Source organism: Enoplosus armatus, chromosome 17 (assembly GCF_043641665.1).
Source record: "Enoplosus armatus isolate fEnoArm2 chromosome 17, fEnoArm2.hap1, whole genome shotgun sequence".
NCBI classification, from domain to species: Eukaryota; Metazoa; Chordata; class Actinopteri; order Centrarchiformes; family Enoplosidae; genus Enoplosus; species Enoplosus armatus.
The window spans coordinates 12,790,337-12,813,678 of record NC_092196.1 but is presented as its reverse complement, the minus strand read 5'-3'; the positions used below and the strand labels follow the sequence as shown (position 1 = coordinate 12,813,678).

At 42.4% G+C, this 23,342-nt stretch overlaps 1 protein-coding gene across 6 annotated transcripts in view; it reads right to left on the bottom strand.

Moving 5' to 3' along the window:
- The window catches only part of cyth1a (cytohesin 1a), a 39,692-nt gene extending 16,721 nt beyond the window's left edge, over positions 1-22,971 (bottom strand). For 2 of the 6 annotated variants that reach the window (XM_070922614.1, XM_070922613.1), the window contains exon 1: positions 17,234-17,254. Coding sequence is in view for 2 of the 6 variants with exons in the window: in XM_070922615.1 (XP_070778716.1) it covers positions 9,054-9,081 (28 nt within the window). In the remaining 4 variants the exon portion in view is untranslated. Of the gene's footprint in view, positions 1-2,872; positions 2,938-9,053; positions 9,278-17,233; positions 17,255-22,967 lie in introns of those variants that run through there. The other 4 variants (XM_070922615.1, XM_070922616.1, XM_070922618.1 and 1 more) reach the window with 3 other exon arrangements.
- Between the last annotated feature and the right edge of the window lie 371 nt (positions 22,972-23,342).

Below are 23,342 nucleotides of genomic sequence, written 5' to 3'. Positions count from 1 at the left end.
AAGTCAGTATCAGGAAACAAGGTTACTTATATCAGGAGAAGCGTTTGAAACTGAAGCTTTTTGCGAGTGGAGGGCAGATAATGACAATATCACTATGTTAAGATAAAGACACAAGTTCCCTTTTGCCAAATCTGGGACAGTATAATCTGAGCTTTGTCCTGCCGAGCCCTGGCCCTCATTACTCAAGTGCTGTTTAACCTAAATGTATGACTCGAAACACTCAATTTGTTCCCTTTGAGTATAATCATGGTGCCCACTACTGAATTGGTGCATCCCTATCCTCATAAACAACTACATACAAACTCTTCTTGTGAAACTTTTGTGCCCTTAACATTTTTAACTCACCACAATGCTTCATTTCAGCCCTAAATCCCATTTAACATCAATATTTTGACCGTGTATGTCCTTAACTTTTGCGTCTAAGAGTGTCTGCAGAGTTTCTAGTTGGGCGAAGCAGTTTTTAGAGAGGGCTGGGTCAGCGGAGAGCACTGGGGAGGTGACATCAAGGGAGATACCAATTATAGCTCCCTCTCCCACAGCGGCGGAGCCCACTAATACACATCCTGATTGCCATCCTGCCAGAAGAGGCAGACGTCTCATTTCCACCCAGATCACTGAAGAACTCTCTTTGGAAAATAAGGAAATTAGAATTCTGAGTGCTTGTAGGATCTTTCAGCCCCCCCATCCCTGCAGATGTGACCCAATTTAGGGAGCTCCTCTCAGTGCACAAGGACTCGGAAAACGTATTAAATAAATAACTCACCTAGGCTGCCCCGAGTGACACGGCTGCTGGACAGGGTCACAAGATAGGTGAACTTAAAAAGACATATCTAAGCTCCACACATCTGAATGGTGAAATGACACAGTTTTGTGTCTCCCTACATCTACTGTATATCCTGATGTGTTTTAGAGAAGAAGCTCCATGAAGGTTTTACACTAAACTGTGGAACCATGTTGCTCCGCAGCAGCAGATGGATACATCAATGAATATATTGACGCCACAACGCTGCCTATGATCTGCTGACTGGGGGAATATGCAAAGAGATACACATCCATTTCTGCAGCCACGTGTCTGTGTGCCTGTACATGATTACATTTTGATGAAGTGCACACACTGATCGAGGCAGATGAATGTCACTGGTGGCACAAACTGCTCCCTCGCACGAGGTCCTTCATCTGCTCCGTGTCTAGCTTTTTTCCTCCATACCTTTGTGAATAGAAACAGCATCCATTTGGTCCTTACACATTTTCCATTAGGCTTGATTGCCCTTCCTCTTCTTCCTCTATCATCTCTCCTCTTATCTACTCCTATCTCTTCTTTGTACTCCCCTGTCTTTCTGTTTCTAGACAATCTTATCTCCAAAATGCAATCAAGATCATCAGTTTTCTCCAGCCCTCCTCCCCTCCCCCTGCTCCTTTAGGCCGTTATTGTTGCTGTACAGCCTTTGTCCTTACAGTTACATGGCTAGTTCCCTTTAAACTTGCTAAAATGCACCCTCCACCCTCAAGGTCCCCTCCAATCAATCGACCCCTAGCCAAAAGCAATAAGAGCGCCAGCTGTAACAAGAAGCAGTCTACTTTGATGAGGTTTAATGCATTCAGCGCAAAACACGCACACAAACAATCGATTATGTGGCCTGGGATGGGCAAAAACACACACAGAAGCACCCTAAGGTCTATTAAATGCCTCTAAGCTTTCTGATCTTTCCTGCTGTTTGCTGCTTGAACAACAAAAGGCGATTTAAAACGTGAACGTCTCATCCACTGATCCGAGACTGAATCTCATTACTACGGTAAATCCCAAGGGGACTCTCCATATATATTTGAAACCACGCACACACATCTTCATCTTTTGAACCAGACAGCTTATCACCAAGCAGAGCAGGGGCTGTGAAGGAATGCCAGTCTTTAATATGGGCACTGGCCCAAAAGAACTTGTTCACCTCTGACCTCCAGATCCATTGCTGCCACACACAAAAACAGAACCCAAACTTGACTGAAACGGACCACCAGTTATGTATCAAAAAGCCACAAAGCGTCTAACCTGACCTGGTCTGAGGGTAGGAGGAGGTGTGGGGGGAGATGGAGAGAGGAGAGATAACAAGAGAAGGAGCCCTGTGTTTGGCCGAGGAGGCGTGGGACGGCGAGTGGCAGGAGAACACAGAGACAGTGGGAAGAGTGGTGGGACGATCACAGCTCTTTCTTTGTGTCTGCAACTGGCCTCTCAGGACATTCCTCAACAAGGCCCAGGCACGGGGACTTAAGCATCCTTGGCTTTACTTGTGTGTCCAGGCCCGACATTTATTTGTTGGTCATCCCAGCTTCCTGAAACCATCTTCTGTGCCACTGAGATCCATAATAAAGTAAAATCTCATTTCTCATTTCTACAGCCGTGGTAATAAAGCCTTTGCCTCTGGATGCAGCTTTATTGCTCAGATATATGATCCTTGAGAGTGTGATTAGATATACACACATACAGACACACCTCACAGCCCAGGTCATTGGCCTGCCCCCAGCACACTGCCCAGTCATTGGCCTGCTGCACCAGTACTCAATCATCTCAAGTGTCAGTGGAGCTCTACTCACCAGCCTTAACCACAACAAACCAGGATGGAGAATAACACAACAGCACAGCTGAGACAAAAAGTCAAACCACTACTACTTTATATGATTCCCATTGTTGCTGCTATATTGTCCAGCTTCACTGACTGAATCTTCAATACTGTCAAAGTATGGCTGGGGGTGAACACAGAGTCAATGAAAACTGACCAAAGTCCCACATGATAGCAAGTACCAAAGGCAACTTGTGGAAAACATCACAAGATCAATTTAACAAATAAACACATAAGCATCAGCAAATTTAAGCGCAAACCTGTGTGAGAAATCCTCCAAAGGGTCTGTTTTTTTGTGCCTTTCCAGAGAGCTCCTCTTCGTTTTCTACCCCACCTTATCTCTCCTCCTTGATATAAAAAGTCCCTTTTTCTGTCAGCTCCTGTGGCTTAACGCAGGCGAGCCGGACGTCCACATGACAAGTGGCAGAGAGAAGGACCCCGCTCCTCCAGTCAGGGGGAGAGATACTGCCGGCTTTCCTCAACTGTACAGCACAGCTATCAGCTCCCAGCATGCTCACAGCACACTGACACAGTCCATTTGGGGAAGGAGCCTTACTCACCACCTCACTCCCTCCCTTTCTCTCTACTACTCTCTCTCTCCATTTTGCTGTCACTACCGTTAACATGGAGGCTCCACCCAGTGGTCATTCCTGTCTCTGCCTCCTCTTCATACACACACACAGAGTAGGGCTGGGCAATATATAATTTAAATATAGGCCTAAATCACAATAACCACATGAGTTTCTTTCAATACTGATATGGATTATTAAACATGTTGAATTGAGGAATTGGCATTTTAAGTATTTGAGAATTTAGTAACCGATTTGTATCACAATTCATGAAATTAAGACAAATACGGACACAATTCACTTGGTACATAATATTGACATTTGACACCCAGCCCTAATCTTTAAAAAAACATACACAAAAGTGTTTTATGGGGTAAAATGAACTATGATACAACCCAGAGCCAGCTGTCAAAAAGAGACCAAAATGGGTCATTCAAAAGTCACATCACATGTAGCTAATATCATAAATGTATTAGCTCAGTGTCTCCAGCAATAAAAGTCATACAAAGAGAAATAATACTGAACTTGATGGTGAACAGTAAATATATATCTATATATAAGTAATTATTCTACGTTGGACACATCACATCACCTCCTAAGAGACAGGGAGTCATAATCTCTAACATGAGCTGTTATGAGTCAGCACTTTGAGCCAGGTCTTCTCTCTCCTGATCAGTCATGCGACCAGTCATGCTATCATTACCACCTCCAAACTGCAGTTTAACAATGGAGTCTGTGCTGGAGACAATCGTGTATTTTTTTTGTTACGAATAGTGCATGAGCATTATCCCAGTGCTGATGATGCATGCCAAAAGATTGTGCAAGATTCCCAGCATTCCTCTCCGTCGTGTCCCGAGAGGCTGTGTTTTTACAGCATGAGTGTACACTTGCCCCGGGTACGTCTGCAGCTTAGAGCAGATGTGAGCTTTTGCCTCATGTCTGTGCGTCTTTATGAGTCAACCTGGAGCCCTCTGCTGTGCCGGCTGCACTCTACAGCCCCACACTGACAGAGCTCCCTCTGACAGGTGTCAGTATGGAGCTGACAAGCGATGATTTATGGCCTGTGTTAGGTAAGCCATATATGCAGAAATACACCTGTCTACAGAAGATCTCAAAAAGGAACTTCAACAGAGAAGAGACGAACCTCAGAATCACAAAGAAATCTGTGTCTGGCCCACATACCACTAATAATCATTCAGGAAGAAATTCATAAGAAGCAGAGATACTTGAGACCGACGTCTCAAAAGACCATAAAGCAAAGAAACAAACATGTTCACTTAGTTATGCTATCACTATCAGTGTCGTTATTATTCATTTAGAATATATCAAAACCCCTGCAGATAAAGATCAGACACTTCGTTTCTACCTCAAGTTTTTGGGGAAAAGTAGGAAAACACAGTGAAGTACAGGTAGATATGTCAGGGAGAAAACGTAAATAAATATGTATGGAGCCTATATTCACTACACTAGTCGTTACCAACCTTTTTGGCTTGTGACCCCTTGAGGCAATGTGTACTCATTACAGGTTACAGCCTCAGTAGGAACGTGAGTTGTGAACAGCACAACCAAAAGAGGGATTTCCCCTTCTCAGGTTGTTCAATTTGAAGATTTTTTTAGAGGCCTTACGAAGAAAAAAAAACAACAGTATTTCATAAGAAAAAATACAGAAACTCAAAAGTCTCTGGGGTGTATGCCACACTATAGAGTCACGGGATACAAATGACACAAAGGACGGCTGCTCAAAAAGAAATGACCCTGTTGCTCCACCAAGAGAATATTACCATCTCTGAAACAGTTCACAGTCAGCCTGCTTGCTGTGTTAAGGCTGCTGTGGAGGAATGCTGGGACCAGAGGATGTGACTGGGTGGGAACTGGATCTGGAGAACATATAGCTGGGCCTGCCACCGTACACACAGCTTCGGTGTAAAGCAAACATACAGACGACTCCACAGCATAAACATCCTGCAGCTGCACGCAGACACACACACATACAAGCCATCGTTATGAACACAAAAGACCAGCTTTCTTAAATAATCTCCATTCTGTTTTATTGGCATTTATCAACATTAATTGTTTTTATAGGCCAATGTGGAGGCTTCATGATGTTTTCCCTCAAAAGCGGAAGTGCTATTTCTACCCACAATGCATGCCTTTGTCCTCTGAGGCTGTTGGCCTTGATTCTTATCGGGGCTGTCCTACTATCAACATCCTCTCTCGCCAGTAAAACACACACACACACACACACACACACACACACACACACACACACACACACACACACACACACACACTTCCAGAAAATAGGATCGGTTGGGAAAGATGAAAGAGCCACCAATCTTTTCTTTTTTTTTCTCTCTTAGCATCTTTATTTCAGTCTTTCTGTAGCAAAGCAGTGTAGAAATTTTAGCCCACAAACTGTGGGATGTCACTTTCTGTCAAGCATATTGTCAAACTCTCTGCTTCCTGTTTGTGAGCCGTTCTCATAGTTCAGGGGAGGAGTGAAAGCTGTGGCTAAAACCCGCCCATCCTGTGGAAAAAGGCAATAAAATAGCCATTCTTCCTTCGTCATAACTTTAATACCTCAACTCTTGTCACAACATGCTGGCATGCATATTCAACTGTGATCTGAATAGTACACAAGGGGTCGCAAAATGACTCCAACAAAGCAGCTATACAACTCAGCATGCATTGTTTACCTCTTTGACAAGGTTTCTATGGTGCCAGATCTTTCTCAATGCATTCTTTGTGTTTTCAAAAAGAGACAACCCACCCCACACAAATAGTAGCTATCCCAAATCAGACTGATGCTTTAATTTTTACGTCACTTTCCTGTAGCTCAAATTATACAAAAATAATGCAGAGAAGATTGTGCAAGCACAACCAGGCCGTAACCAACCCCTGACCTGCAGTGTGCTGTGTTTTGTTGGCAAATCAGCACACTGCTTCAAAATCCTGTTCCCACATTTCCCGCTAGGCGACATTTTGGATTTCTGGTCGGTATCAACAGAACTGATCACAAAGTTTTGTCCTGTATGAAGAAAATTACTCCAGGCGTGTCTATACCTGCTGCGGACAAACCTGAAAGTCACTCAAATCAGTGCTGGGAGAGAAGACAGAAAAATGAACTGGAGGCTAAACTGTGCAAAGACGGAAAGAAAAAGGCAGAAGTCAATGTGAAAACATCTGGTGCAATTTTCTGATTCCTGGAGAAAGAGAAGCTGTGTGTGTGACTTAACACGTCTCTGATTGAGAAACAGAGAAGTGAATTATTACTAAAATGAGTGGTTGGCATACTCTTGCCACACTACAGCATCACCTCACACACTTTAAAGTTCAGGATCAGGATCTATTTGTGGAACACAGAGGATGTCTTCTCACAGGCCGGCATGGTGACAAGCAAATACAGCTTCCATGCAAATCAGCCATTACTGTCAACAGTGTTAACAGTAAATGTAGTAATATTTAGAGCTCGTCAGGTAAATCCTCCTGTTATCCTAACAATGAGAGACAGCTGTAAGTGTAGACTAGGTCTGCAGCAAACTGTTATGATCATTAAAGTTTAATCTGTCAATTATTTTTCTAAATAATCGAGTATGTTTGGTCTAAAAAATGTCAGAAAATGGTGAAACACACAAGCTGCCAGAACCCAAGGGGATGTAAAGAAATTGGTTGTTTTGTCCAAATAATACTTCAAATTCAAATATATCAAACTCACAATCACATAAAAGAGAGAAGAACAGCAAATTTTCATATTTGAGAGGCTTAAACCAGCTAATATTTGGAAGTTCTTTCAATTGACTAACTGATTAATTGTTTAGGCTTAAGTTTAGACTAATTTATACTTTTAGCTGATTGTGGTTAAGAAATCTTATTTTGTTTGATGTAATAAATAACAATCATCTGGCTCCATAATTTGATATCAATTCGAGGAAGAGAAACATGTTTATACTTCTTTGTGGCTTAGAGCTTGACAAGAATAATTAATCCACTAGTTAATTTTGATCATAACAATCAACTAACTTTTCAGATGTTTTATCACATCATTACATTGTTATAAAGTGAACCACATTTTTTGGCTGCCAATGAAACTCAAGACAAAACTTTTGGCTCTAAAGACCCATGATGGGCAATTATTTTGACATGTTGTAGTCTAAGTGGTAATTTGATTAAATTAAAAAACAAAAGCAAAAAATAAACAATGAAAATACTTATTGATCACATTTCTACATCATTAGTCTACAAACATTACTGTGACAGGTTGCAGTGGTTAAAATAAAAGAGGTATACCATTGTTTTTCTGCCTCTTTCATCGACTGGTGATACTGCCCTAAAAAATGTCAGCAATGCAGCCTACTGAGTGTTGCTGAGCTACCGAACACTTACAACAACACCCCGCTGACTGTGCTGTATAGTAACTACACATTTGACCAACTGCATTATAGCAGTAAGAGTGCAGAAGGAACACCGGCCTGAGTGGAAAGGAGGGCTGCAACTGATGCCGAAAGAAGGCTAAAATATGATTATAGGGGAGACGATGACAATTATCAAACCACTGAGCATTAGTGCCAGGCAGGGTACGTTGTTCTGGAGGGCCCATTAGACCTCTCAGTGCCGCTCATTAGGGAACCATTAGTGACAACTACTTTAACTTCCCAGACCACCCACCTCTAAGTGGCAGAGACAAATGGATTCAGAGAATCGACTGTTCCCCCTCTCTCATCCCTCTAAAAACAATGCAGCTGTGTGCCAGCCGGGCTCAGCCGAGGCTAAGAGTGTGCAAGTTCTCGCTCTCCATCAGCAGCACAAAAGAGCAGTAGCATATAACAGGATCAGGCAGTCAGACATTCACTGTTCTCTAACACGATTAATTGTGACGCAAGTCAAGGGTGCTAATTAATGCTGCCAGGCTAACCAAGCCAAAGAGATGAAAGCATCATGCTCAGCAACAAAGGCTGTCTGTCTGACTTCAAAGGCTGCACGCTCATTTATTTCTGTATAGTAACACTCTGTGGTAATAATAAAAAATAATAGCATGTGAAAGAATTACAACCATCCTTTAATACAGTTTAAAACAATATTACAGCTGTTAGAATGGGCGTCTGTGGGGGTAATATAGTGAGTTTAACCAATATAACATTTTCAATGATATAGAAAACTAAAATGTAATATGATTAATAGTGTGTTGATTTCATGCTAACACTGAGTCACTGTCTGCTCTCACACCTGTTGCTGCTGACAGCTCAGCATTCACTGAATAAATGACACCGAGGATGTTTTCAATAGTGCAAAAGCTGCTAAACTGGCTTGTGCATCAAGGGCCAAGTGATAAAGGTGTTACGAGAGTATTTACATGTGGTTAAGAAGTAACCCCCACACTGTTAAAACAAATAAAGATGTTTCTTTGAGCTGACTGACACATATTAAACAGTTAATAATACACACTTAAAATGGCATAGCTAACCTATAGGGTCTTTTTAGTGTCTTTAACTTGAGTTCTTCGTGTTAATTTGTATTTTTGAAATCTGCTTTTGACACTATAAATGACAACATATGTTAATATTCTTAGAGGAGGCATGTAAAGTTTAGTCTTTTCAGAAAACATATGCACAAAAGTTGACTCAGTAACTATTGTAGCTATAACTAACTAGTAACAGTGATGGTACAAATGGCAGAGTAAAGACTGTAAACAAGGCCAGACGATACACGCATTTAGATTACCTTAAAGAAATTCACCCATAAACACATCCTCATAGTTTTAAACTGCCGACTGAACGTCTCATAAACATGTTTTCAACTAAACACAGTCCCGTGAAGACATTCAAACGACATTTAGACGAAGAAAAAAATGTCTTTCCTTGACTGTTTAACTCACCTACGCCGTCTTCCGATTTTAACACCATGCTGTCTGCGCCTCGCAGGTCCGAGTTCAAAAAGTTTTAAGTGGATTCCGAGCGTCAAAACTTCGGCCGGATACAAGAATCGATAAGTAAATTGCGCTTTTTATAGTTTTACTGCCGAGTTAACAGACACACTTGGGAATAGCTTCTTCGGTAATGAAGAGTGGCTCAGTCGACAGCTCAAGGGAGTGGTTTGAAGAGACGGAGGATTTTAACCAACTAATCTTTCCTGCGCGCGAGTCTCTGTCAAGACAAGCGCAATAAAATCGAAGAGCTTCCGGTCATGACTTTCACAATAAAACCCTCAGGAACGGAATAAACTGATTTCTCTGTAAAAGACGTGCTCCAGTCAAATTAATTAGTGTGCAAAACAAATTTAAATTTGATTTATTTTTGTTTTGCACACTTGACTGAGGCTACAAGTTAGATAGCTAGATTATTTATTTGCATCAAGATATTTCAGGAAGCACACATAATCAAATTGTAAATTATAAAGTAACAGGTCTTTCAATATTAAGTGAGTTGAATAATGGATTAATTAATAATAAGGGATTCAAAAAAGATACTTACATAGTCCTGAATTCCTCTTTCATTGCATTAGAGCAAGATTATAGAAAATACACTGCAGCAACAATCGCTTCCTCAGCAAATTGGAAATAAAGATAAACCATAAACATACTGGTTTCCTACAATAGTTAATTTAATGTTAGCCTATATTATTATAATTTTAGACTCTTATTTTTAAGGAAGGGCTGCTCCATATCCGGTAACAGTCTCCTGTCTCTTTCCAATTGACGTTGCTCAGGATGAAGGTGCAGCAAATGGGCCAGATGACGCGTCTGCCGCCTGCGTTTCACCCTGTTGCCTTGGGCGCTGCTCTCTCTCTCTCTCTCACACACACACACACACACACACACACACACTAAACTGTTGCTGGGACAGGGTTGAGTGGGGGCAGGGTGAGGGTGATTGACACACACAGACACCAGAAGTTCACTGCTGCTGATCTTGCGCTTGTTGCTGCGCTTGATTCACCACATCCGCAGAGAGCAGACGTGTGTTTGCAGTCAGACTTTTACCTCGGAAACACATGTAAACCATTCTTTAGAAAATAGCAACAACATCTGTCTGTGGCAGAGACGATACACACCACCACTTACAAACACTCTCAAACACCTGTTGAATATTCAAATGGGGAATATCTCTGCATATAAGTACAGACACTCACTAGAACTATTCATTGTTACTGGCCATACCACACTTTATGGTATTTTGAACTGTTTTCTACTTTTTTTCCCACTTGAAATTACATATATATCTTTTTATCATAAGGAATGTTTCAGTGGTTCAGCTAAAGAGTTGCTTCTCATTACACGGTCATTATTACACAACTTAAACCACGTACACAAGAGCTGGTTCTACCAAATCCTGGTGAGACAGAGCAACATATTTTACCTCTGATGCAACTTTCCAGATACCATCATCTGCTCAGAAATAAAAGTCTCATCTTTTTTGATTTATCACTTTCATATTCATACGGTATATTCATATTTTGTGCTGCCTGTGATCAAAGGTGCATTTGATGGAGGTCTCTTTGTTCTAGTAGGGAGACATTTCTTTTTAGGGAAAACTGTAAGGGCAGACAGCAGAGCTACCCAGCTTTCCATCCCCTTGTTAAAAGTGAATAAATCTGCTTGCTGTTTGTATAGCACCTGCTCGACTGTTCTGCTGTCAGATAGGAAAGGCCAGAGCCTGTCCCTGCCTGTTGATGAGCACAGGAGGGCCAAGAGGAATGCAATGCGCTCCAATGTTATCTGATGCACTCGGAGAAAATATGTGCAAAAGGCTGTATGTCTGGCTGCATTTTAATTGTGTTGAGTAACCATCAACACAGTAATCAAGACCAAACACATGGGATTCACCTCTTTTCTGAAGACCACTTTGGCTCAGAGAGTAAAATCACCACCCTTGAAAGGCCCTCATCTGCCTGTAATGGCCACTTCATTCAAGGGGCTCGTCTTCAAGCTGTGGCCCATGAATGCCTCAGTTGTGCTGCCCAAACTCAACAACTGACAATGTAGCCTGTGTGAAGTGAACTCTGTTCACACAAAGTTTCAATTCATTGTTACGAGTTCATCCATTCCCCCGAGCACTGCTGTAAATCTGTGCTAAAGAACCCAGAACAAGTGAAACCAGAGAGCTGTTTGACCTTTCAATGAAAAGATCACCAGTTGATATCAACACATTGTTGTCTGCAACTTCCTGATCTACATGAAGACATGTAGAATCGATGCTCAAATAAATGTGGTTAATGGAGCGCAAACGTCAAATCAGCGTCACACTAAATTATGAAGTGTAAAGAGGGGTTTGTTCTTGCATGTTAAAAGATGCAGCTGATTATTATCAATGAGTTGGAGAAATTCCTCAAAAGGACAAAGTTTGCTTCTGCTCTATGTTTGGATTTATGAGATTTTAGTTTCAATTTTCAGGGTGCTTCAGTTTGAAAATAACAGGAACAACTAACAATTTAAGGTAATACAATACGACAACACCATAAACTAAAACGTCAGGTTACAAGAATATGCATCAACACTTTTCTGACACAGTTTGAACATAAATTGAACAAGTGTCCTTTATCTGTGCTATTATTATACAATCAAGATAGTGCCTTTTTCTGACAACTTTCCAGCAGGAACTCTCTTTAAGCAGCTAAATCTGCATAAGCTGAAAGTAGCTCACTAACACCCGGGAACATTTTAACCTCTCACAAGCCTTGGCCATATTATGAAATAGTACTTTGTTAAGCCCTTGGATTACAGTGTTGTTGTAAGTGACAGAGGCACTGGCAATGTTTGAAAGGTGCCTCCCATCGAAACAACAGGCCTTTTCTCTGTTTACAGGCTGACCATCTACTCAAAACGTCTGATTTTAAACAGCAAATCAGCGTGTGTAGTATACTATGTACTTGCCATGCAGGTCAATGATGTTCCCCTCATAATGTATCTACAGAACTGATCAGGTAGGAAACTCTGGCTTTTAATGATGAAACATACTAGATCCAGCACTTAATGGGCTATTCCAGCAATAAAGTTGGGGAACTTGCAAGAAAATAATAGTCAGCAGAGGCAAAGATATCCTGATATTTAGTACTTAGTATGGGCCAAGCTCCAGAAACACACTTCCCAAAATGCAACTTGATAGTGTCCCCCATGTTTGGTAAAGCACCATGTCTTTCAAAGTCCACAACCTCAATTTATAACACAGGCAGAAAGCCTGTGTTATAAATTGAGGGTGTTGAAAATGTGCAGTCCAAACCCATTATCAGGAGTCAAACTTTAGAAAACACCATCCAAAAGCAGGGAAGACAACACCAGTTTAATACAAATAAACTGATGTGTGAAATCAGTGGAATGACCCTTTAATGGGATTAAATGGGACCCTCCCAGCTGTGTGTTCCTGGGACAATGTAGTGGCCAACTCTCCACAAACAAGGCGTTGACTATAACTGCACAACAGGGTCGCTCCTGAAACCACAGGGCGCTGTTATTATCTATACAGCCATAACAATGCCATGACAGTTCCTGAAGTCACAATAGTAAAACTCTTTGTTTAAATCGGAGGTGTAAAAAGCTTAAATTAGATGGAGAAATTAATCTTTAACCATTCTACGAGAAGAGATGCCAAGAGTGACCCCTGTTGATCATCTGCAGTAATTGCAGTTTTACCTGCAGAAAAAAGAAAGGGCATGAAGGGAAATTTACTAGAACTGAGTTCCATGCATGATATCTGGACACACACATCATTATCATTATTACATAATTACCAACACAAATGCCTCATATGTCTTAACATATAGTGGTTAGTAATCCGCAGGGTGTTGGTCACTTCACACAATGATACCCCTGTTTGTTTCTCTGCCTCACTGACTTACAAACTAGGCTTATTGAGAAATAGGTTAGTTTCAGCACACCTGCTTGACACAAGCAAACACAGAGCATGAAAAATGAGAAAAGATGACTCCATATTACTACATCCATGGCAGACATTCTTTGGCTTGAGCTGCAGCTGGAGTTTTGTTGCTCCACGTTCAGCCTCATTGCACAGGCTGATTTTGAAAACGTTTTACAGCTGCATTCAGAGGTAATGAGACCTTTGGATCAATCCAGCCTATAATTTTCCGGGTGAGAGGGAGTGCACACCTGAGCGATTAATTACTGGCATGAGTCATATGATAAATCAACAATGTGTCTAGCTCTGGTGTCACCTTTCTTATGTGGTTGTGAGAGAGAAGAAATACTCTGTGGGCGGCCAATCACTTTGCAATTCCAAACATCCAGCTTTGTTTTATTATATAACATGTTCCCTGAACATCTTTAATTTACTTTCTAATCTTTTCCGTCCCAGCAGCCTACAGCAGATCTCAACTACACCTAAACAAATAGACATACAGATATACTGCTGTCAGAAGCTGTGCCCTTAAAAATCAGTTTTAGGAAGAGGGTGTGAAATGCAGAGAGCTCCTGATGAAGTAGGACAGCTGAGAGCATGCCTGTCTCAAAGTCACTCTTCCTCAGGCTAGACTCACAGCTTACTGCACTGCATACATTTCTGCATTTGACATGGTCACCCTGACGATCACTATCACTGCCTAGTAGACTTCAGGCTGACAAAGCATTTATTCATCTGTAATGAATTATGCATAAGTCAATGGAATGAGAAAATAAACCCCCCTGCTGTTCATAGATGGATTGTGTCTGCAGGCATGAAAGCTTGATGAGTTGGAGGCCAGCATGTCTACACATTTACAAGTGCAACAACAGGCCTTACAGTGTGTTATAAATGTCAGAGATAGCCAAAGACACAACAGAAAAACATTATTTCCCACTTCACCAGCAACCATGCCCCATTTTTATCAATATTAAAAACCAAGAACTCTGACAAAAACAAATCCTCCCAATGCCGCCAGAAAGATCATGTTTTGGCTTACATAGCTGTGTGGATTTCATCTGCCTCTGTTTGGATTCCCACACACTCCTCTTTCAAGCAGCTCACTGGCAGAGTCTGTCTCATTCAGCATCCAAAACACGTCAAACTGTGCTTTACCAGAGGAGTACAGTTCTGTCTCACCTAAATCTGGTGAGGAAGCAAAGTACACATGAGATATTAATATCATGGTCTTCTCTCATGTAAGTGTGAACGTGAGCTTACTGATCAATTAGGCCTTATGATTGATGTGCAGAGGATTCTGTGCGTTACTTTATCATCATACCAAGTTAGAAGTCTGCATCCCATAATCCAGTAGCTACCCCTGAAAGGGATGCAAGGAAAATCTGAGGGATCACAAGATGTGAAGAAGAAGAAAAATCATATTTCTGATACCAAAATTTGGTTGATTCTTTTCAGATATTTGAAATATTGGACACTTCAGTCCTCTGAAATGAATGAAATGAAAATGCCTCTTTAGTAGAACTGCTTACAGCTCGTATGCAACCTGTGACAAGCAGCTGGCAGCCTCATCGTTTTCTGATTTGCAATTACGATCATTGTTGTCCAATAGTGTTGTCACAGTTTCACAATTGCTTCCAGTAAAAATCTCATGACAAGCCTTTACTGGAAGTGTGCTCAGCTCGTAAGAAAATGTACAGTATGTAATGCTACAGAGTGCATGTTTATGGCCAATTAGAATTGATTTGGGATTTTGGAGATTATTGCTGCATAAGAAGTACTTTCAACATAAATCACAGACGTAGAGTGTATGAAAATCCCTTCTATTCAACCATTTTTACATCTGGGCTGTCTGATTATCTAATGTGTAATTTTTTATAGACTTCTGAAACAAGTGATATTTATGAGGAAGTCATTTAGTATCAAGCTGATAAAACAATATTAAGTCTGTTTTTTTGAGCTGTCAAAGAGGCCCAGGATCTCCAAGATCCCAAACAGTTGGACACTAATGTGATCGTGTCAGTCACTACTGCACCCTCCGTTACAGCAAGCTGATTTGGCAAATATGCTCGAACACTCGCTGCTGCTGCTGACGGGCTTGTTTGTGCTCCCAAAGAGATCACTTTGTCCTCAGCTGCCCCTAGAGCCCCACACGAGTAATTTCCATGTCAGAAAACCAAGGAAAAGCCCGGGCACACCTGCCTCACAGCACACACGGCCCTCGTAACTGTGCTGATATTAATCAGCCAAATCACTATCACGTCTGCTTTAGGCGATACACTGTCCACTATCAAGATTAACTGGGCATGTTGACTTACGCTCACAGTGACTGTGAACGTTAGACTCACAGTTACATTTGCAGTCAGAAAAGGGCGCTGGCATAACACTGTAAATGTGCTTAACTCATTTATATCCTGACTGAGGAGACTGATACATGAAGACTTTGGTAAACTTGTCACTAATGTCTGCACTTGTGTTTTTTTTTTCTTCCAACAGCTCATGTCAAACAGCATTTGGCTATATTTCAGGAGTGATTTAATAGTGCTGCTGATACAATGGGAACTTGCTGGACAAGCATTAGATGAGTCACACATGAATCACTTGCATGATTCACGATTAAAAACAGAAACACCAACACATACAGAACACCGCCCAATCTCTTCCCACCACAAGGGGTCCGAAATGTAATGGCTGCCATCCCCACATGAAAATTTTTTATTACAGTTCAAGCTAAAAAAAACGGACACTGCAGGCGTGTGAGAGCTGAAATTAAGCCTTTTGGGAATACGTTGCTTTCAGCCCACAACTAGGACTGGAGGCTGAATATTCAAATGACAAACCAGTGTCATATCTGACAAGAACTTTTTCTTCAACTCAAATATAAAAGATACAAAAGTAATTTTTGCTTGCTTGACAAACTGTGAAACTCTGCCGTCACCACGTTCTTGATACCAGAACAATCCAGATTACTTCCCCCTTGAATATCCCAAACTAATAAAGTCCCCTCTTTTCACGCAGGTCCGTGGTGCTGATTCAGGTGTTTTGAAATCACTGAGACAGCACCGCTTCCCCTTGCCACGGACTCAGTCAGCTGATTCACCACAGCCCAGTCGAGCCGCTTTCGTCATGTCAACAGTGTTTTAAACACTCCCAAACCTGCACACCACCCTGCAGTGTAGCGTAATGCAGCTGTAACACTTAACAACAGACTACACACACACACACACACACACACACACACACACACATTTACACAAGCTCCATCACAATTCAGATCTCGTTATTACTACAGTGTGAAAGGACAAATCTGGGAACATGGTGACAGATGGTAAGTATAAAAAAAAAACACTCCTAAAGAGGCCAACGTCTTAGCCAGCTCCACTTCTGCCTGCTCCTCCATCTGTAATTAAACTGGGAAGCACCGAGATTTGTTTATCCAGGTTTAGGAGGTGATCTCCGGTAAACACAGCCATCCCTGTTATCGAAGAACACATCGACGAGGAAGAGGAACAAGAAGAGACATTCTCATGCACAGCCGAGTAGGGTAGCAGCAGAAACACTAGCCTTTAGACAAAGATGAGTATGTTGCGCTGTGTGAGGCTGTTTTCACCTGAGGTTTCAGTGTTGTCATACGGTTTGTGGATCTGCTATATAGATGTGTGTGTGTGTGTGTGTGTGTGTGTGTGTGTGTGTGTGTGTGTGTGAATAAGGATGTAAAGTCATCATGAGCCCAGCTCAAATTAGTTTGGCGGTGGATGTGTGCGAGACCTGCTGGAGATTAGATCTGCTCAGTAAGTAATAACATTAGCTCGCTCTCTTTCTCAGTGTGTGTGTGTGTATGTGTGTGTGTGTGTGCGCACACAGAGGTTTAAGTTGTGCTTAATGATCCTTAGCCACAAAGAAGCTCCCTCTATTTCTGTTCAACTGTCCAATCATCTCTGGTGGAGCCATGTGTTTGTGTCAGTGGTCACACATGCACGTACGAGCACACACACACTGTCAATCAACAGGTTTTCTTACAAGGCTCCAAAACTCATGAGAAAGTCATTCAAAACGACAATGACTGCTTAAAATGGTCTATTCTAGCCAGGGAGTTCAATACCACAGTAATGCTACAACACAAACCAACAACCGACCAACAAAAAAAAAAAGCTATCACACTTCAACACAGCGCTTATTATAAAGGCCCACAGATGTGACTTTACTTTACCTGGAGCTGGTTGTGTCGGCTTCACAGCTGGACACAAGAACGTCTGAAGGCTGGACACGCAAAGTTCACTCACTGTCCCCATAGCGTCAGTGTGTAATATGTGTATCTGTGTGTGAAGGTGTGTCTCCGTTAGCGGCTGTGTGAGTGTCCAGGGTTGCTCCTCGCCAACGAGTGGGATGAAGGGAAAGGGAAGGTACGGAGGGCCGGGCTCCCCTGCTGTGGCTGCCGAGAGTCACTCCGAGCTCCCGGCCATTCAGTCCATAGAGAGGCTCAAGCTCAAGCTCAACTAAAGGTCCTGCTCTGTGTCACTCTGCTCCACCTAATCCCCCTGTGGGATGAATCTCTCACACTCGCCTACTTTCTCTTCCCCCTCGATTACAATGTGCAACTTGCCAGGACGCTGAAATCACTTCTGCTTTCTCCCTGTTCCCCTTTTGTGCTGGTGTCTCAGCCTCCCTCTATCCTCCTCTGCTCTCTCTCTCCCTTTCTCTTTCTCTCTCTCTCTCCCACTTGCACTCTCTTGCTACTTTACATGCTAAATAAAGCAGATATTCTTAGACCTAACACATTGCACACACGAATGGAAAAGTCAAGTTGTATTTTAAAGCATATATTAATTAATACCTTCAGGACAGATCTCTTGTTTTCTGTCACTTTTGCTGCAACCAGGTTTGCCTAATAAAAATATAGAAACAAAACGACCTCACAGGGAAAATCACTTACAATTAAGGAGAAAGTTTTACTGTGCAGTAGAATCACGGCGAACTATCAGCAGCACGTCGCTCTCTTTTGTGCTGTGTTTGAGTTTCATCCCTACCCACTGATGCTTTTAGCTTCTAGTCACTCATCATTTTTGGCATCAAACGCCTTGTACATGAAATCAAGACTTCATTGTTGCTTGGCAACGGGGTAGAAGAAATGATTTGCTCCCGGGCAAAACACTGTCAGCCATTTGTTTTGTTTTTGTTTAGATTATTTTCACACCTATTGAGGTTATCCACCCCGACACAATCGCATTTGCTGGTCTGGGTGCCACGTAACACACATGGCGCTCTTACACACACACACACACACACACACACACACACACACAACAAACTAAACTGGTCTGGTTCTGCCACAGATGCGCTCATAATCAGCAACAATTGATTTCATTTTTGATTTTCACTTCCTCCACAAAACGGAAATGTTTACCTCCACTCTTGAACGGATGCCACTCCGCCTGCCACTCTGAATTAGCCTGCCTGTCAATCACACAAAGCGTCTCTCGCCCCTCAACAACAGCCTCTCACATTCGGTGTCAGTCAACAATTAATGTTCCAGCTCTGCCTTCTTCGTCAATCACCATTAAGGGCAAGTGGCAATAACAGAACGCGACAAGGTACACCTGACGCGTGCTGCATTTCTACAGTGTGCACGGCTACGACATCACCTCTGATCCAACAATCATTGCCCAGTTCATTGCCAGAGGGCCAAGTGCCTCAGAGAGACCCCTACGTGAACTGCAAAGTCAGTCCTGACCACTTTAAAATGCTGCAGCTGCACATCACCCAGAGGAGCAGCCCCTGTCACGGGAGGAACCGCAGCATGGCACACAGTGAAGTCAGCACAACACACACTTCTCTTTTTCAGTATGCATATTCCTACCCACTCCCACTGCTCGGCTCCACGTTACCTCTCTGAACAAGAGTGTGTTGTCAGCAACTCGCCGAGCACCGGCAGAGAGTATAAACAAGTAAACAGGTGCGTGGATGATAGATAGATAGATAGATAGATAGATAGATAGATAGATAGATAGATAGATAGATAGATAGATAGATAGATAGTAGGTGTGTGGAGTGCACTTGTCAGCCTAGTACCTGGTCCTCTCTGCTAGCAAGGTCAAAAAAAGGCATCAGTTGATTGCTGTAAATGGAATAATGTCAGTGTATTACACTGAACTGTCAAGTGGCCATGCCTGAGTCCACATAGTGAACTGTAAGTGCTCTAATGAAAGCCATAAAGGCAAATTAGCCATAGCAATAACAGTAAATTTCAATTCATTATGGTTATTATTGCCTCATAAGGTCTTGCGGGTTATTTTAAGCCAAGTGCAACACACAGTATAGAGTACCAACTGCAGTCACTGACAGCTTGGAACAGCCTGGACAGCCCTTAAAGGTTCCCTGTGGAGTTTTTTTTTGATATACCTCTAGTAGCGCTTGTAGACTAGTAGTGCATGCGCACAAGGACAATAGCTTTGCACTATTCCACTGATCTACAGGTGGTGGTAATGTGCATGATTTGCAGCAAAAACAGGGGAGAAGAAGACTGCGAGCAAGTAAACATGGATGTAACACACATGTTTTGAGTGACAAAGTGCCCATATACAATGATCAATTGTACAACAGATCTGCTATTGGATCTTTTGGAAGATTTATTTGGTCACACAGAGCTCATGCGGCTCTGCAGCGTTGTCTAAAACTTTGTCTAAACTGTTAAATTAACTGTATGGTTTAGATTTAAACATAACATAAATCTTCACACACATGCTCAGTTGTGAATAGTCAACAGTCTTGCCATAGAACAGAGAAACCGCAGGACAAACATGTTGCTGTCTGCCCACTATAACAGCATAATCATTATAAAACAACTCATTACTAGTAATCCTGTATAAGCCAAACATTTCATAGTTGCTGTTCCGCAGCTGATCCTGCAACCTCTACTTCCCAGTGGAGGGTGTTAATTGCAAAATAGCAATCAATACATTTTCACATTACAAAAATATTTGGTGCAGCCACATGTGCGTAATTAAATGTGCATGTGCATCCATGAGGCAAACATCTTCATGTAGCAGAAACAGAGGCTGCTGAGATGTGATTTCCTCTGCACAGTGCTGTCTATGTAGTCCTGGCCTGGAGCTGGACACAAATGAACACTTTACTTGAGCAGTTGTGCATATATGCCACCAGGTGGACACAGCATGGAACAACACCTTTATTCTGAGTTCACTAAACAGGCCAGAAAAGCTTCTGTCACACCCCAAGTGAAGCACAGCACACTGCAGATTCAGCTTTAATTCATCTAGTGTCAGTAGACGGTCTACCAGGAGATTCTGATGAAAATCCGAAAGTCATATGTTTGTCTTCGAACTCTCAGGTAGGCAGACAAGTCTTCTGTGTGATGAAAGAGTTTCCCCAGTTGGATATAAAACCTGCAGAGAGCTCGCTGATCTGTGTTGGTGGAACTCCTACATAGCGGCCTAATGTTAGCATCACCTCCAGTGACTAACAACTGGCTGGGTGGGAGCAGAACAAGCACCTCTGCAGGTACAACTCCACTGAACGCTCACCAGAATAAAGCTTATCAGGCTAAATATAGATTGAACACGCTAAATAACATCTTGCTGATAGCAAGCTGCAGCGCCCCATAGCTCACTTTTTGTTTCAGCTGTCTCAAAGCTTTAATATCCTGCCTTTGTGTGCTTCACTTTATCTACATCTCTTTGTGATTGGTGTAGATTTAATGATGGAAAACAAAGGCATGGTGTTATTTTTATCTGGTTTCACCGATCAGCCTAATTCATGACAATTATTAAGTGTATTTCTAGACTCGTACATGGTTGAGTAAGAGGTGACAGATTTCAACTTCCTCTTCTTTTTATGTCCTGATTTTGTATGGAGTAAGATATGTCTGCATAAGTCCACTGAGAGTTTGCTGCTGCTGCTTTGACGGTTTTCCTCTGAGTGCGCTTTGAACGTTAGAGGAGCTTAGTGCTGGAGTAAACCTGTCGTATCACATGGGTGCAGAGTGACAGTATACAGTAGAAAAACAACATATTACAGGCCAGTAGAAGCAACTATAACTCTGTCAGTCACTCAGCTAAGGAGGAGGGGTCTAACTCAAAGGAAAGATGACACCTAACCACAGCAACCACACGTACCTTGCCGCTGTAGTGCACCACGCCTATAAACCGGCACACTGTTTCCTTTGTGTGCACAAATTTCATTATGCAAAGGGAAACTGAGCTGCACTGACAGGTGCAGGTAGATGGCAAAAGAGCATGATAAAAAAGAAAAGATGAAACAAAGACATTTTGAAAACCTGCAGCTCAAAGCCTTTTGAAGTGAGTCTTGAAACAGAGCAGCACCCAATGAATCCCAAGATAGCTGGTTTAGGGCGCCAGCACCTTGAAACATCACAGACAGCAGAAACACCGTAATCCTAACCCTAACCCAATTTTTAGAAGGGGACGCAACATATGTCACTGCAAGAATATAAAATATACAGATTATCCTCAGACACAAATATACTAGTTTTTGTTTCATAGGTCTTGTCTACATTAACACTGAAATAGAGGAGGGGGCAAACGCAGCTGTACCAAAATAAAATGAAGTCTGTGAGAGTCTTGACTGCAGACGCGTTACTTCTGTCCTCTCTCCTTCTCAGACTTCAATTATGCTGATCAGTCACGGCGCTCAGGGACAGAGGAGACGATGTGACGTACACTTACTCGTTCAGATCCACGAGCCGCTGATTTGACTAAGGAGGTGTCAGGGACAGTGAGTGTTATTTGAATGTGCTGGGAGCTTCAGCGCATGCTTTCTCTTATGCCTCACACTTTAGCACATAATTACATAATCGCCGACTGATTCTTCAGCTGAATTGCAAATAGGAGAGCACTGACAAGGGAAGACGGCTGCAAATAAATATGATGATGCTTCTTGGGAGCCCAGAGTAAACATGCTGTGTGGGCAGTCCAGACTGCCAGGAGTCACTCCTGGACCCTGTCTACCTTGAGTCTGATAGGTCAGAAACCCAATGAAAAGGCGGGGACATTAGTAAAAATTGCACAGCTTTCAGCAAAAGTCAAGACACAAGATAATGTGTATGAGTGCAAAACAATAATCTAAAACTGGATTTCTACTTGGATAAGATAATAACTTTTTTTAATCTCTCATATGTGACTCACAGAAAGCGATGTGGGGTACCAGCCCTCCCTTTTTTTTTTAGCAGAGCATCAGTTGAAATCTTGCAATGAGGCCATTGCTGGTGGTTCTATTTTGAGATGCATTAAGCTCATGGAAAAACTAAACTGCTAAATAATTGAGATGAAGCCTCTGTCATAGCCTAAACTGAGCCATCGGCTAGCTCATCGTGGCCTGACATCACGGGGGGGGGGGGGGGGGGGGGGGTTAGAAGAAGGTATTTTGTGAAACTGTGTCATCTACGGAGCCCCAAACTAGATCCCAGCATGGTATGAATAAATCAGTTTGTATCTTGTCAATTCCCATAAGAACAGGAACTTTTATATTTCACTGTGTAAATATGTGGATTTCCACAGTGCTGTCATTGCTGCAGTGTGATGCTTAATAATTCATCATACAGATCATTTTTTATAGCTTATAGCTATAGGCCACCTGTTTTTAAGCTGGCTTGTAAAAACCCTTCCTGTGTTTGCAGTTCAGTTACATAAACATGTTAAATGAGTCCCTTTATGACTTTACAAAATTATAAATGCAGCACAGTGTCAGTCATGCTGTCATCTGAACAGCCCTCCAATCAGTCAGACTGGCAGCAGTAAGAACATCTATGTTTAGTAGTCTGTCTGTCATTACTTGGCTCAGCAGAGCACGAGCACTGTGCCCACCAATGCTATTAAAAAAAAACATACACTCATGGTGCAGTTATGGGCTCGGCTCAAAGCGTCCCCTAAACGCCAAACAGTGTATGTGAGAGTGGGATGAAGACAAACCGTAATTCTCCCCCTCCATCCTGGTGGTCCTGATGCTGCTGGAGGCGTCCCTGCCCAGGGATGTCTCTCGCACAAACGCCCGCAGCAATCCGGATACCTTCCTCCTTCCTTTCCGGTCTCTTTCTTCTCGCTCTGCCTTCGCTCACCTCCCAGGTTTCAACTTGACGGCAGGCTCTCTAAATATGCCGGCTCACTCTGAGGTGGTACTTTTCGGCTTGTTGCCGTTTTGTTTGTCCCTAGTTGCCGTTTGAGATGTGTGTGTCGATGTTGGCCGGCTGCTGATATGCATCCAGAGACGCCGGTGCACATGCTGGCCCCTCCCATCCCAGATGTGATGTCACGCTAACCAACAACTTTTCTGAACACTATTTTGAA